This window comes from Hippopotamus amphibius, chromosome 5 (genome assembly GCF_030028045.1).
Source record: "Hippopotamus amphibius kiboko isolate mHipAmp2 chromosome 5, mHipAmp2.hap2, whole genome shotgun sequence".
NCBI lineage: Eukaryota > Metazoa > Chordata > Mammalia > Artiodactyla > Hippopotamidae > Hippopotamus > Hippopotamus amphibius.
Window position 1 is genome coordinate 50,262,558 of NC_080190.1, and position 12,645 is coordinate 50,275,202.

The following is a 12,645-nucleotide window of genomic DNA, read 5'->3' on the forward strand; positions in this document are numbered from 1 at the left end:
CTTCCTGGATCAAGAGGGAGAAATCTCTGACACGTGGATCTGGCTGCCTTTTTTGCCCCCCACAAACCTCCAATCACTTTAACTTGATTTGATATTACTGAATCCAAGAATAAACTCCATTAAGCCAAAAATCTCATAAAGTAATGAGCTTCTTTACTCCATTCCCATTTTCTAGAGAAGAAAGCTGAGAGATCTCTAGGTAATCACTTGAACGGAGCGAGATGGCACGCCAGCTTCCACATCTAGCGTCCCAAAGGAAAAGTCAAGAAACCAGCTGAAATCAACTTATAGTGAGGCTTTCTGGTATTTTAGTTAGTACACCAAGTTCTCAGTCTCACCAAGTCCCACAGAGCTTTCTCTTCATCTCTCCACCCACCCATCCATCCACTCATCCATTCTACTTTTTGTATACAAAGATCATTCCAATTTTATTCTCTATCAGGCTACCTTACTGTATCACTACATCATTCTGGGATTTCCTAAGACCTCTTCTGGCTTTTAAGAATCTTCTTAGTAGTATTTGCTTCCATATTTTAGGAAGATAAAACTGAAAAATGCAACCCTAGCAGTTACCACTATCCATCTACACCCCCAAAATAAACAACAAATAAAATGTACCATCACTCAAGCTTGGGAAGTCTTCTCTTTTTTCTCTTGCTTCTTCATTTGGAGAAAGAAAGACTTGATGATAAGGAGTCATTCTAGGCTTGGGTTCCAATCCAAATCCTTCTGGATAACTAGTAGACAAGAGAATGTTCACTATGAACTCCAGTTTCTTTGGGATCATTCCATTGTTCTTTATTACAAATATCAATAATTATCCTGCAAACTCAGTAAATATAAATATGAAAAAACTTGTCTAATCAAGTTAAAGCAAACAACTGCGACAACGTCCATGAGCGGTATTATACAGAAGCATTCTGGAAAATAAGAAAAATACCTTCCTTTTATTCCTATCTTATTAAATCCAATCTATGTTCCCAATAGGCCCCCTCAACCCTCTCCTGGTTTCCCCAACATGAGAACTGGTCATTTCTTTTTGCAGACTCCCAAAGCATTGAAGTCTACCTTTGCTTGGCACTAATCTCATCCCTTGTGTAATGGGGCCAGGACCAGCTTCACGGGCTTGTGACCTGTGCAATTGTGTATGGCCAGCACTCAGAAGGGTCCCATGCTTGGCCTCTGCTGTTACCATCTTGAAATTTTTAGTAATTTTTGAATAAGGGCCCCACACTTATAGTCCGCTGAAACCCTGCACATCATACAGCTGGTTCTAAGTAGGGTGCAGTGGTTTACATATAAGGTTCCCCATGGACCACATGCTCTAGAACTCATGGCCATGTTCATGTCTAAGTACCCTCTTCTCTGGGCCCCTCACCCAATCAAGCAGAACAGACACTCAATACATGTTTGTGGATTGAACCAAAAATCACAAGCAAGGAAATGAAAAAATACCAGCATATGAAAATGTCCATTCCTAAAATTTCTAGAATAAAGTCCTCTTGGATTTTGGAAGCCACTTTGCCATATAGAGGGATCTGAGGAGTGCAGAACTTCAAGCGCACCTATCAGCTGGCATTCTGCTCCTCTTACCCATGCTTCCAGTATGGATAGGGCCTAATTCTTGAAATACAGAAAGTGAAGAACACTTCCCCAGTTTAACCCACTCACTGAAAATGGATTCTTTTATTTCAAACAAATAAAAAAGGCAAGTACCTCCTCTGGGCTAGGAGGGTTTTCCAGTGCTTCCCAGAGTGTTTTCAGACAAGTCAACTTTTGTGTTTCGTAATGTTCAATAGTCAACTCAACAGGATTTGGGGGATTTTTTTCAAGTAATCAAACATAACTTGTACTGGGATAAACACAGTTGATAAAAAGGACAAGAGCAAAGTGTAACATCTCATAGTCCTCTTTTCCTCTACTTTCAACATACTTCTATAATGAGACGATATTCTTAGGGAGTATAATGCTAAGGGACCCACAATGCGTGATGTATGCACACTGCTGCACAGGGGAGAGGGGATGTGCACATACACAGAGGAGCCTAACATATTTTCAAACTTTGAACTTCAGGGAAGGGATTTAAATAAACTTAATGTATTTTTATTAGTATTTCTTACACAAGGATGCTTATGAATGTCTTTTATATCACAAAGTGTGTGTGTGTGCGTGTGTACACGTGCATGTACGTGCGTGTGTGTGGGTTTTTTTTCCCCCTGCAAGCAAAAGTATTCCTGGTTTGCATGAATTCATTTATATATTTTCCCAAAGATTGCATTTATCAAAAGTTAGTATTTCTGAAATCTAGCTGCATTATAAAATCAATATGTATATTTAATGTTGGAGTTTTCTGCCTGCCTCCCCCAACCCCCCAAATTAAATCAATGAAGTATCTTAGAGCCTGAGAATTATGGAAATACAGTAAATTATTACTTCATGATGATCCTAGCTGCTCTGTCATATGGACAGGTTTGAGGACTACTTAGTATATTATCAAATATTGCACATAATTTGGACAACCAGATAAACAAAAAGATTGTATCATCTATAAGTGATCAACTTCAATCAAGGGTCCTTCTAAAGCTTTCTTTCCTGCATTGACCCTTGGCAAGCAAGGAGACAAGTGGGCATCTCTAACCTTCTTGCACTGAGCAGCAGAAGACAATGCATGAGACACATGAGGAAGCTGGCGTTAGAATTATAGGTGGCAAAGATAGTGTCCCAGTGTTCCTGAAGAAGGCCCAGGATGTTGAGAAGGCTGAGGCATTCGGAGAGGGACTGCTGGGGCTTGGAGAGGCAATAAAGGATGACTTTATTTAAACTGCTGTATAGAGCACTGATGACAGTGTCCCTCTGAGAAGAGGCGTTCTCGATGACCTGTGTCATAAAATAAACACACACACGCACATACTTGTGAACACTTTGAAGTTTAGATACCGACCCAGTTAACTATGAAAATGATACAATCTCAGATTCTTTTCTGTATTTCAAAAATGACACATCTAAAATCAAAACAGACTTCCTTCCTCTACCCTGGAACTTCTATATAAGTGGATGATCAATAAAAGGAATTCAGATGTTTAAATTTACCAAAGATTAGTGTAAAAAAGTTAAAAGTTTTCCAGAGTCATATTTTGTAAAGTAGACATGGGGACCAGAATTTTCCGAAATACTAGTGACATGGTTGACATTCAGTATATAGGAACATGTTATTAATAGCACCTAGTTTTAAAAAAAATGTTATTAACTATTAATACTAGTTATCATGTATAGATTGGTACATTATTCTAGTTATCATGCTAAGCATTTTGCATTTATTTGCATATGTTTATATATATTGCCTCATTTAAACATCATAACAACATCATGAAGTAGCCCCTAAGGTTAGCCCACTTTAGAGATACGAAGGCTGAGAGTCTGAGAGGTAGGAGAGGTAGGTGGTCAGCAAGAGTCAAACCCACACCAGACACCTGAGCCATCCTCTTAACCACTATATCTTCTAAAGGAGATGTATGCCCAGTAGATTCTGGTACATGAGAGATTTAGAGGGGGAAGGCAGAAGGTCCTGATTTGTGGCCTTAACACTGAAGCCATCCCTCTGTTTGGTTTCATTGGAAAGAATCCACAGAACAAAAATTATGCGCAAAATTTTTCAGTCTATTAGAAAGGTCATTGGTTAGTTATAGATTGCTCTCTTCTAATTTCATAGGTAATGCAAGTGTTTATACTAAGTTTTACATAAATCTGCTGGAATTGGGGCTTCATGCTTTTATCATCATCCTCTCCCACTCTTCAGATGGGTCACATCTTTCAAACTGAGGTTAAGAGTTGTGAGAGTCACAGGCAGAGAGCAGGAGAGAAGAATGGCAGATGCGGACAGACGCGAGTCCTTGGGCCTGACACCCCATTGAAGACACATCAGCCCCAGAAGGCACTAACTCTTTGGTATTAGCTCTGAGTATTTGCTTTGACCATTGGGGAGTTGCTACAGATCGAATGTTAGTGTCACCACAAATTCTGTATGTTGAAACCCTAGCCTCCCAGTGTGATGCACTTGGAGATGGGGTCTCTTGGAGGTAATTAGTTCATGAGGACGAAGGCTTCATAACAGGATTCTCTTATGGGAAGAGACAAGTGAGAGCTTGCTTCCTCTCTCTCTCCATCATGTTGAGAGTACAGTGAGAAGATGACCATCTCCAAAACCAGAAAGAGGGCCCTCACAGGACACCAGATCTGCTGGCACCTTGATCTTGGACTTCCCAGCCTCCAGAACTCTGAGAAATAGGCGTTTGCTGCTAACTCACTCAGTCTACGATATTCTGTGATAACAGCCCAAACTCACTAAGACAGGAGCTCAGTGGCTACTCTCATTCTCAACACAACCTCCCAAGAATCTCATTTTAATCCCCTCAGAGCTGACAAGGGTTATTTCTCCCTTCTAGGAGTTATTCTTGAAGAAGCCTCTGAATACCTTCTTTTCAGGTTGCCTAGAATTGTGCATCAGTCAGACTGACTATCATTCTAGGAACTGTGCCAAGGCCCAGTTCTGGGGTCTGCGAGTGACTCCTGGACAGAAGAGAGCTGGGGGCGCTGCTGTCACTGTCTCTATGAGGCGTGAGGAGGAAAGAGGGGGCTCTCCCGGATTCTGCTGCAGAGAACATTCTGAGAGCTGCAGGCTGGAGTTGCTGGAGGCAGATTTCAGTTTGGTAAAAGAAAGTGCTTTCTAGCAATCACAGCCTGACCAGAACCCCCTTACACCAGAAAGAGCTCCTCACTCAAGGATGGCTCAAGGAAAGAGTGAACAGCCACTTGTCAGGAAAGGTTTCCAGAATGAAATGGGAAGCAAGGACCAAAAAGGGGTTCAAATTTGAGACTGTATGAGTCTGTATGTGTGGGTGTATACACATATGCAATAAAGAATGTGTACACATGTGCACACACATACTTACACCTAAGGGTGTATCTACACGCATGCATGGGCATGTGTGGGTAGTATGTAGATATATCTAGAGAGAGAGGGAAAGCACATGCAAGAAAACTAGGACCAGGTAAAAAGAGACTTGCCTCGATTCCAGGAAGGCCCAGAGAGGACAAGTGGAGGTGAGTATTACAGAGAAAATGAAATGGGACTTTTGGAGATGACTTTTGGGCCCTTCACTGATGAGGAGTAACAATGATTAAGATGAAACCAACATTCACAGTAAAAACCCAAAGGGGTGTGTGGAGAGTCCAGGAAGGGACAGAGCTGAGGTGCCTCTGCAGGGGGGCTCTGGCCCCTAATCACTGAGATGGATCTCAGGTGGCTCAAGGTAAGAACACTGCAGCGTGCTCAACAGCCACTAGATGTTACCTGGGTGGTAAAGGTCCTCCTCCTCCCTCCCACCCATCTCAGATTCTATTTCCAGGAAGGACAGCAGCTCAATGTGGACCAAGTGGACAGTGGCCAGCAGTGTCACACAGATACTTGGTGGGTCAGCAGAAGCCTTACCACCACGGCCAACCTGAGGCTCTTACCAACACGATGTGCTCCGTGATGAAGAGAAGGATGTGCCTGGGGTCTGCTGAGAACATTCCACTGTACAGCTTCTCCACCAGCTTCTGGATGAAGTGGGAGAGGCTGGCAAGTGAAGGAGCAGCAGCAGCTTCTACATTCGGCTGAGGCTCTCTACTGCCTGGGGGGATGGAGGAGGGTGACAGACCAAGGCTGAGATATCATCAGTCTGAACTGCCTTCTCTCCACAACAGTCTCCAAGGCCCTCTTAGTAACCAACCACATCTTACTCACCTCTGTACGCCCCACTGTAACCCTCTGTGTACCCTGTTGCTCAAAAAATGGAATCACATAGAACAGATGCCCAATGAACAGACATCTATTCAAAGTAAATCGATTTGGAACAATCAATGACATAAACCAAATGGGAAGGAGGCAAGTGAGGAGCAACATTTCTCCCAGTGGAAGAAGAATGGATGATAATTTAAGGCATAAGGTAATGGGAAGGCTGTCGGGGTGACCCAAGGCCCTGCTGTTACATGGGGCAGAGGATGAAGCTGTAAGTTTGGATTGTCCAACACAGTAGGCGTTGTGCCTGGACGTGGATGCAATGATCTCGGTTAATCCTCATAACAACACTCTAAGTTAGCCACCACTGCCCTCCTCACTCACAGGGTCGGGCACCTGCCCGGAGTAACACCACCATCCAGTGACAGAACTGGGCTACCAAGCTCACACTTTTCACTGCTCCACTACCCTACCACACTGCAGACACCCCAGAAAACCAAAAGTCAGAGTTTCTGCATTGCGGGACAAGAGGAGTCTGGAAGGTGAGCCATGTCACTAAGGATTCCATGGTTCAGGAATCACAGAAAGGACTTTTGTTTAATCTTGCTGGAAAGTTACAGCTGCTCTAGAACCAAATGCTCTGAATGAAGTTTCAATTTGAACTTCAGGGCAATGACAGCATCTTCATCCAGGTTCATTCATTTAAGAAACATTTGCTGTGCCCAGGCATAGGTGAGCTCAAGAATGTTAAAATCAGGTCGACATCTTGACTCCCCTCGTAGGAAGAAGAAAACTCTGCTGAAGCTAGGGGAGAACTGATTTTGGCTCAGAGGACAGGATTTTCTGTCTCTGACTGGCCCAATGATGACAGGGGTGACATGAAAAGTACTGAGTATGCCATCTCTGGGGTCTCCGGGCAGAATCACTGAGCTCCTTTTTTAGACAGGTGGAGGGTAGCTTCCTGTGGTTCCTAAAGCACCCTACAGGTCTGCAGCCTAGTCTTCCTCTAGGGTCCTGGGGTCAGTGGCTGGGAGGAGTGTGGCTTTCCTGCTCAGCTGTCAGCAGATTCGAGTCATAAACAGGAGGAGCAAGTCATCCACCCCCACTCACCTCTGAGCATTGGTGCACGACCTCCACTCATCACGCGAAATACTTCCATGGTGGAAAGCAAGACCTCAGACTGAAAGTCTCGTTTCTGCTGGCCGGTGGCATTGTCTGGAGAAGCCTGGAAGCAAACCCTGGACTAAGACAGCAGCCACACGGCCACCAGGTCCACTCAGTGCCCAGTGGGTCCCTCGGCCTGGCCCATATGCTAATACTGCCGCTGCTGAGAGTGTGGGCTGCCAACAGCTCACAACTGCCCCTTCTCTGGGTCATTGCCCTCTGCTGACCGAACTGCCTCACCCAGGAGGCAGTGACTACTTCCCAGGGCAAGGAGGCAAGGGGTGGGGGGCCCACAGCCAATGACCCCCTGGCAGGTGCCTCAAGGTGGGGCCAACTCTGGGATGCGGACAGCACACTACTGCTCCTCTTGGAACCAGCCTACTGCTGAGACCCTTTCCTGCCTAGCTTTTCCCTCATCCTCCTCTGCATCCCCTCTCTGCTTTCCTGAGAGCACCGCCCCCCAACAAATCACTTCCACAAAATCCCTGCATCAGGCTCTGCCTCTAGAGACCTGGCTAAGACCTGCCCTCATTCACCTATTCACTTGCTGCTGGGTGAGCTCCCTGCTCTGCTGGGGCCTGCGGTTCCCGGAAGACTCCCTCCCACCAATAACTGCAGTCCCAAGAGATGTTCCTGACCACCAGCCAGCTGGCCTCACAGACCTGGGTGAGCTCTCGAGAGAGATCGGCCCTCAGGTTACCCTGGGCACACCCCGCCCCCGTGGTGCCCATGCTCCCCGGTCTGCACCCACAGCACGCGGCCCAATGACACCCTTTCCTACCCACCTCCAGGAGCACCTCCAGCGGCAGCCACTGCTTGGGGTTGGGAGCCCTAAGCAAGAGCTCCCTCAAAAGGAGCTGCATGAATTCTCTCAGCTGCTTCTGGGTGGGATGCGACTCAGCAGGCGCCTGTAGACTCTCCGCAGTGCCTTCGCTCTCAGCCGCGGCCTCGGGACTGCTGGTGTTCTGGGCAGACTCGGGTACAGCCCCCTCAAAGATAAGAGAACCCCAGCATGAGCAGCCTGCCCTGCCTCAGAGCGCTCTCACATCCACCTCTGAGGTGTGCACAGCGGGATTCTCATCAAACCCATTAACGTGTAAGGAAACTGAGAATCCCAGAGGTGGGCGGCTCACCCAGAGGCCCAGGGCTCAAAGGTGGCCTGCTGTGGCCTCCGAACCCCAGACGGGTGGGCGCTGTGGACAGAAGCTGGGGACAGAGCAAGGGAAACCTGCAGTGCTCAGTGAGGAAGCCCAGGATGTGTCCCGGGCAAAGCACTTCCCTCCTCAGTGCCACAGCTCCCTACCACTCAAATGCTAATGGTGGAAAGGAACACACGAAGATTTGTGAGGATGAAATGAGAAATAGTGCATGTGACAATGCCCAGCCCCAGTGTACGGTCAAGATAGCCGGTCTCCACTTTCCCGTGGGGCCCTCACCTTTACCACCTGTCAGGTTCTGCTGATGTTGACAGATAGGACCCTCAGGTGGAAAGAGAAATAGGACTTCAGCCAGTCCTGGAGTCCAAGTCCCTGAAGCGCCTTGGCCTTCGCTTTCTCAGTTTTACATTTATAAAAATATTGAGAGATGAAAGAGATGGGGGTCATTAGCCCAGATACATCCAAGAAGACATGGAGATACTGGGAGGCCAAATGACACGCCCAAGGATACGCGGCCAGGGACTCCTAACTCCTGGCCCATGAACTTTTCATGCAAGTTCATCGGTTGGCACCTCCCTTGGCTCATTCATAAAATTAATGCAGCCATTCTTAATTAAGCCATAAAATGAATTTAACGGCACCTAGGGAAGTGATGACTGCATTAATTAGCTCCATGTGGCCTTGACTGGAAAGGTGCCATATAAAATCACAGCAAATCTTTTGGCCACCAGCCTTCTGCATATGTTCTGTGCAACAAAGGACTTTTGGAGCTAACTTGGAGCTCAAACAAGGCAAGGAGGTATGGGGATAAGAGCTCTGGAACTGGAGCCTGTCTCATCCAGGGTAGGCTAGGAGGTGGCTCTGGGCCAGGCCCTTCCTCAGGCGGGAACTGTGGAGCCCTGGGTCAGTGTGCTCTGCGGCTGCTGGCAGGAAGCTGGCTGGAACCTTCACTCAGCAGACGTCGAGCCTGGCTTGTGGGCATAGGGGTTGAGGTGGGGAACAGGGTTGAGAATGTCAGGCTGTCGACTTCAGGGCCCTGGTCCCCTCCAGGTGGGGGGATGGTGAGGGCGTCTGTAGGATTGCCCTTCCTCCCTGCGTGGCCTGAGGGTGCCTGGCTTCTGGGTGGGGGTCCCATCCCCCATCCCCTCCAGTGCTGCCTGCAGTACCTTCCTGTGCTCTTTATTGATCTTTTTTACTTACTTTTCTAGTATGTTGCTTTAGTCGATACTAACCCATCAAACTATTTTATCTTTTTGCAAATCTTCTAGTCTTTATAGTCTTTTTATTAAAACTAAATACTCTTAAATTTTATTAGGCCATTTAATGTTATCTTGAACTGACTGATGGAAAGGACATGCGCTTTGGAGTGAGAGACTGAGATTTAAATCTTGACTCTGTGACTTATTAATCACACAAGCTGTGGCGTGTTTCATCTCCTCGACCCTTTTGTGAGATGGGTCTCATTGCCCCACTAACCCGGGAGGAAACCAGTCCGTGCCTCTTCACATCTCTGAATCTCCCCTCCCCCTTTAACACCTCCTGCATCAGGGCCTGTTAGGGGATGTGAAGCACCACGCTCAGGACTGTTAGATGCTCAGGAGATGGAGGTTGGCACCATGGAGACACTTCTAGGAAAGATTAGCTAAAGGAGCATGTTCGTTCACTTGGTCATTTAGCAAATAATTACAAACACTACCTGCCCTCACTGTGCTTGGCATGGCTTCTAGACCCTCCACTTACCAACACGCCTCGAATGTTCCTTTGGCCACAGTTATTGATTTGCAGACAGGAGTCGCTAATTCACCCTCCCTGGCTGGGTCTCAGCTCCTATTCCACCAAGGTGGGTGACGAGCAGATTTCTGCCCTTCCTCATCCTGTACCAGCCTTCATGCCTGTCTTCACCTGCTCGTCTCAGCTCCCAAATGCTCTTAGCCCACTGAGTCCCCTTGACAAGCTGGGACTGGCTCCGCTTCTCAAACTCACTCACATGTCTTCCCATAGCGCTCTCTCTACCCCCACACGCACACCTTGTCCTCAAGAGCTAGTCAGTCCCTCTGCCCTCCCAGCCGGACCTCAGCAAACCCTCCGACTGAAAGACGCTGTGGCCTGCAAACAGGACAAGGGTCCTGCAAAGAACACTGCGGCAGTTCGGCCCCTCCCCCAGCTGGGGCACCGGCCGCAGGCTTCCTGGCGTGAAATCTGCTGTTTCACATGATCAGTGTATGGATATTCCATATAGAATTGGACTTCATCTACCATCAAATTTCTCATTACTGAGATTCCTGACAACTCAAAAACTTACTGAATCTCAGAGCTGAAAATGACCTGAAGCTGCATCTCATAAAGAGAAGGAAAATTACCCAAGTTGTTTACTTAAGGTTTCAGCCAAGTTGCCTTATGTATTTTAATTTGGGGAGGAGTGGGGAGGAATTTTGCCCTTTGTCCTTGGAGGGTGATGATGTTCACCCCTGTTCTCACCGGGGCAGGGCAGGGGCATGTCCTACCTTCTGGATTCCCAGGGGGAAGGTGACTGCAGCCAAGGTCTGGAGGAACTCTGGGGCCCGCCAGGCCGGATCCTGGGGGTAGGTGCTGTGCACAAGGCCAAGGAACTGCAGCAGGCTGGCCGGGAATGTCCGTTCCCAGGCGCCGTCTCCAGAACCTGTCGAGGGCTGAGGACACACGTCATGAGAGGTGGTTATGTGCGAGCGCAACTTGGGGCTGCATAGCAGCCGAGGATTTGAAATCTAGGGATAGGACCTCCTTTCTGAGACTCTCAACAAGACACCTTATTGCAAGATACCTAAAACTATGGATTAGCAAGGGATGCTGGTCATCAATTAAAAAAGAGTTTAATATGCACAGGCTGGTTCTAAGGGCTTCACACAAATTCCTCTTTTCACCTCACAGCAAGCCTCTGAGGTAGGTTTCCCATTTACCCCTATTTTACAGATGGGAAGACAAAGGCACAGAGAAGTTAAGTAGCATGTTATTGTTCAAACAGGTAGATAAGGGGCAGAGCCAGGAGCTGAACCCAGGCAACCTGGCTGTGACATCTGACTCTCTTCTGCATGCTGCCTCTATGTGGTATGACATGGCTTCTGCGCTCAATGAACTTGCCAATTAGCGTTGACCCCAGCCTTCCCCAGCTCAGCGCTAATGCTCCCAGTTACAGACCCTGGACAAACCCTGTCTGAGGCTGCCAGGGCTTGAGGAGACCCTTGCCCACCAGCCAGGGGTCTGGAATGGATCGTGTTGCACTGAGGTGATACCCAGTACCCAGATGCGACCCAGGCACCTGTTTGCCTCACACCATAACCTGGTCTTGGCCACGTGGCTGAGCCTCCACCGTGGCTGCACACTAGCGCCCTGCTGGAGCTCAGCTCCCTTAACCAGCTGTGCCCAGTCATTCTTTCTGGACACTGACTCTAGCCCCAGTATGTCCAGCTGCTGCCTGAGGTCCTTCTCTGTCCTGGATGGAGAGCCTGGAACTTGAAAATTCAGCAGCCTTAATATCAGGGTCATTCCCTACATAGCTACACCAACAACTAGACTGAGTGACCCTCGGCCTACTCCTGTGCTGTGGATGTTACAGGTGGACAGCGGGTCTTCCTCTGGCCAGTGCCTCAGCCCCAGCCCCTTCCACCACAGCTTCCTCATTTCCCAACCAGCCTGCCTCAAGTCCTGGCCCTGTGTGCATGAGTTCGGATGTCCTGTTTACCAAGCAGATACCGAATGCCTAGAACCAAGATTCATCCTAGATGACTCAAATCGAATTGAAGAAAGAAAGGCAATATACATGGGACAACTAAAAAGAGGTATAAAATCTCCTTTCCGGGATCCTGTGAGGGTTTGGTATGCGCTGAGCAGGCGGGCAGAGGAAACCTGCTTCTGAAGTCACCTACATCTGGCTTCTCTGCCAGGTTCATCCAGCACAATGTTAGACTGAGAGGGAGCCGCAGAGGTCAGAGTCCAGAGAGCTGCCTCTGGAGCCAGTCGGCCTACTCCGAATGCGGCCTCTGCTGCTTACCAGCAGTGCCGTTTTGCACCACTTTCTTCATCCCCTTATACCTCCAGTCCTAACTCTGCAAAACAAGCATTATAATATGACCTATTTCATAAGATTGTCATGAAGATTAAATGAGACATTTGAGTGCTTTAAGCTTATATTCACAGGGACTATCACAGGGTAAATACAGAAGAAGCTGGGAGATAAGGTCAGATATAGAGGACTTGGACTTTTGGAAGAATTTGGATTTGATGTACTCAGCAACAGGCATCTCCTGAAGGTCCTGAGGCAAGTCAGTGCCCTGGAATAAATGCTAATGCTGGACACACGTGCCTCCACCGTGCCCTCGCTCTGTGACCCTGCCCGAGTGAGTTAACCTCTGTAGCTTCAGTGTCTACATCTGCACGAGGGAGAGCATGCTGTCTGCTCTCCCTTGTGCAAATGTAGATGGCTAACATCTGCAAGACGGCAATGCCACACATTGACAAGGACCAGGAACAACTAGAACCTTCCCAGAATAAGAGCTGGTGAGTGTAAAT

The 12,645-nt window shown here is 47.8% G+C and overlaps 1 protein-coding gene across 1 annotated transcript in view; it reads right to left on the reverse strand.

Moving 5' to 3' along the window:
- Positions 1-12,645, reverse strand: part of WDFY4 (WDFY family member 4) — a 255,486-nt gene that overhangs the window by 138,962 nt on the left and 103,879 nt on the right. The window contains exons 31-36 of the mRNA XM_057734870.1: positions 10,605-10,769; positions 7,729-7,932; positions 6,890-7,004; positions 5,515-5,672; positions 2,639-2,877; positions 619-737 (exon numbers count right to left, since the gene is read on the reverse strand). Coding sequence (XP_057590853.1) covers positions 619-737; positions 2,639-2,877; positions 5,515-5,672; positions 6,890-7,004; positions 7,729-7,932; positions 10,605-10,769 — 1,000 coding nt within the window. The remainder of the gene's footprint in view (positions 1-618; positions 738-2,638; positions 2,878-5,514; positions 5,673-6,889; positions 7,005-7,728; positions 7,933-10,604; positions 10,770-12,645) is intronic.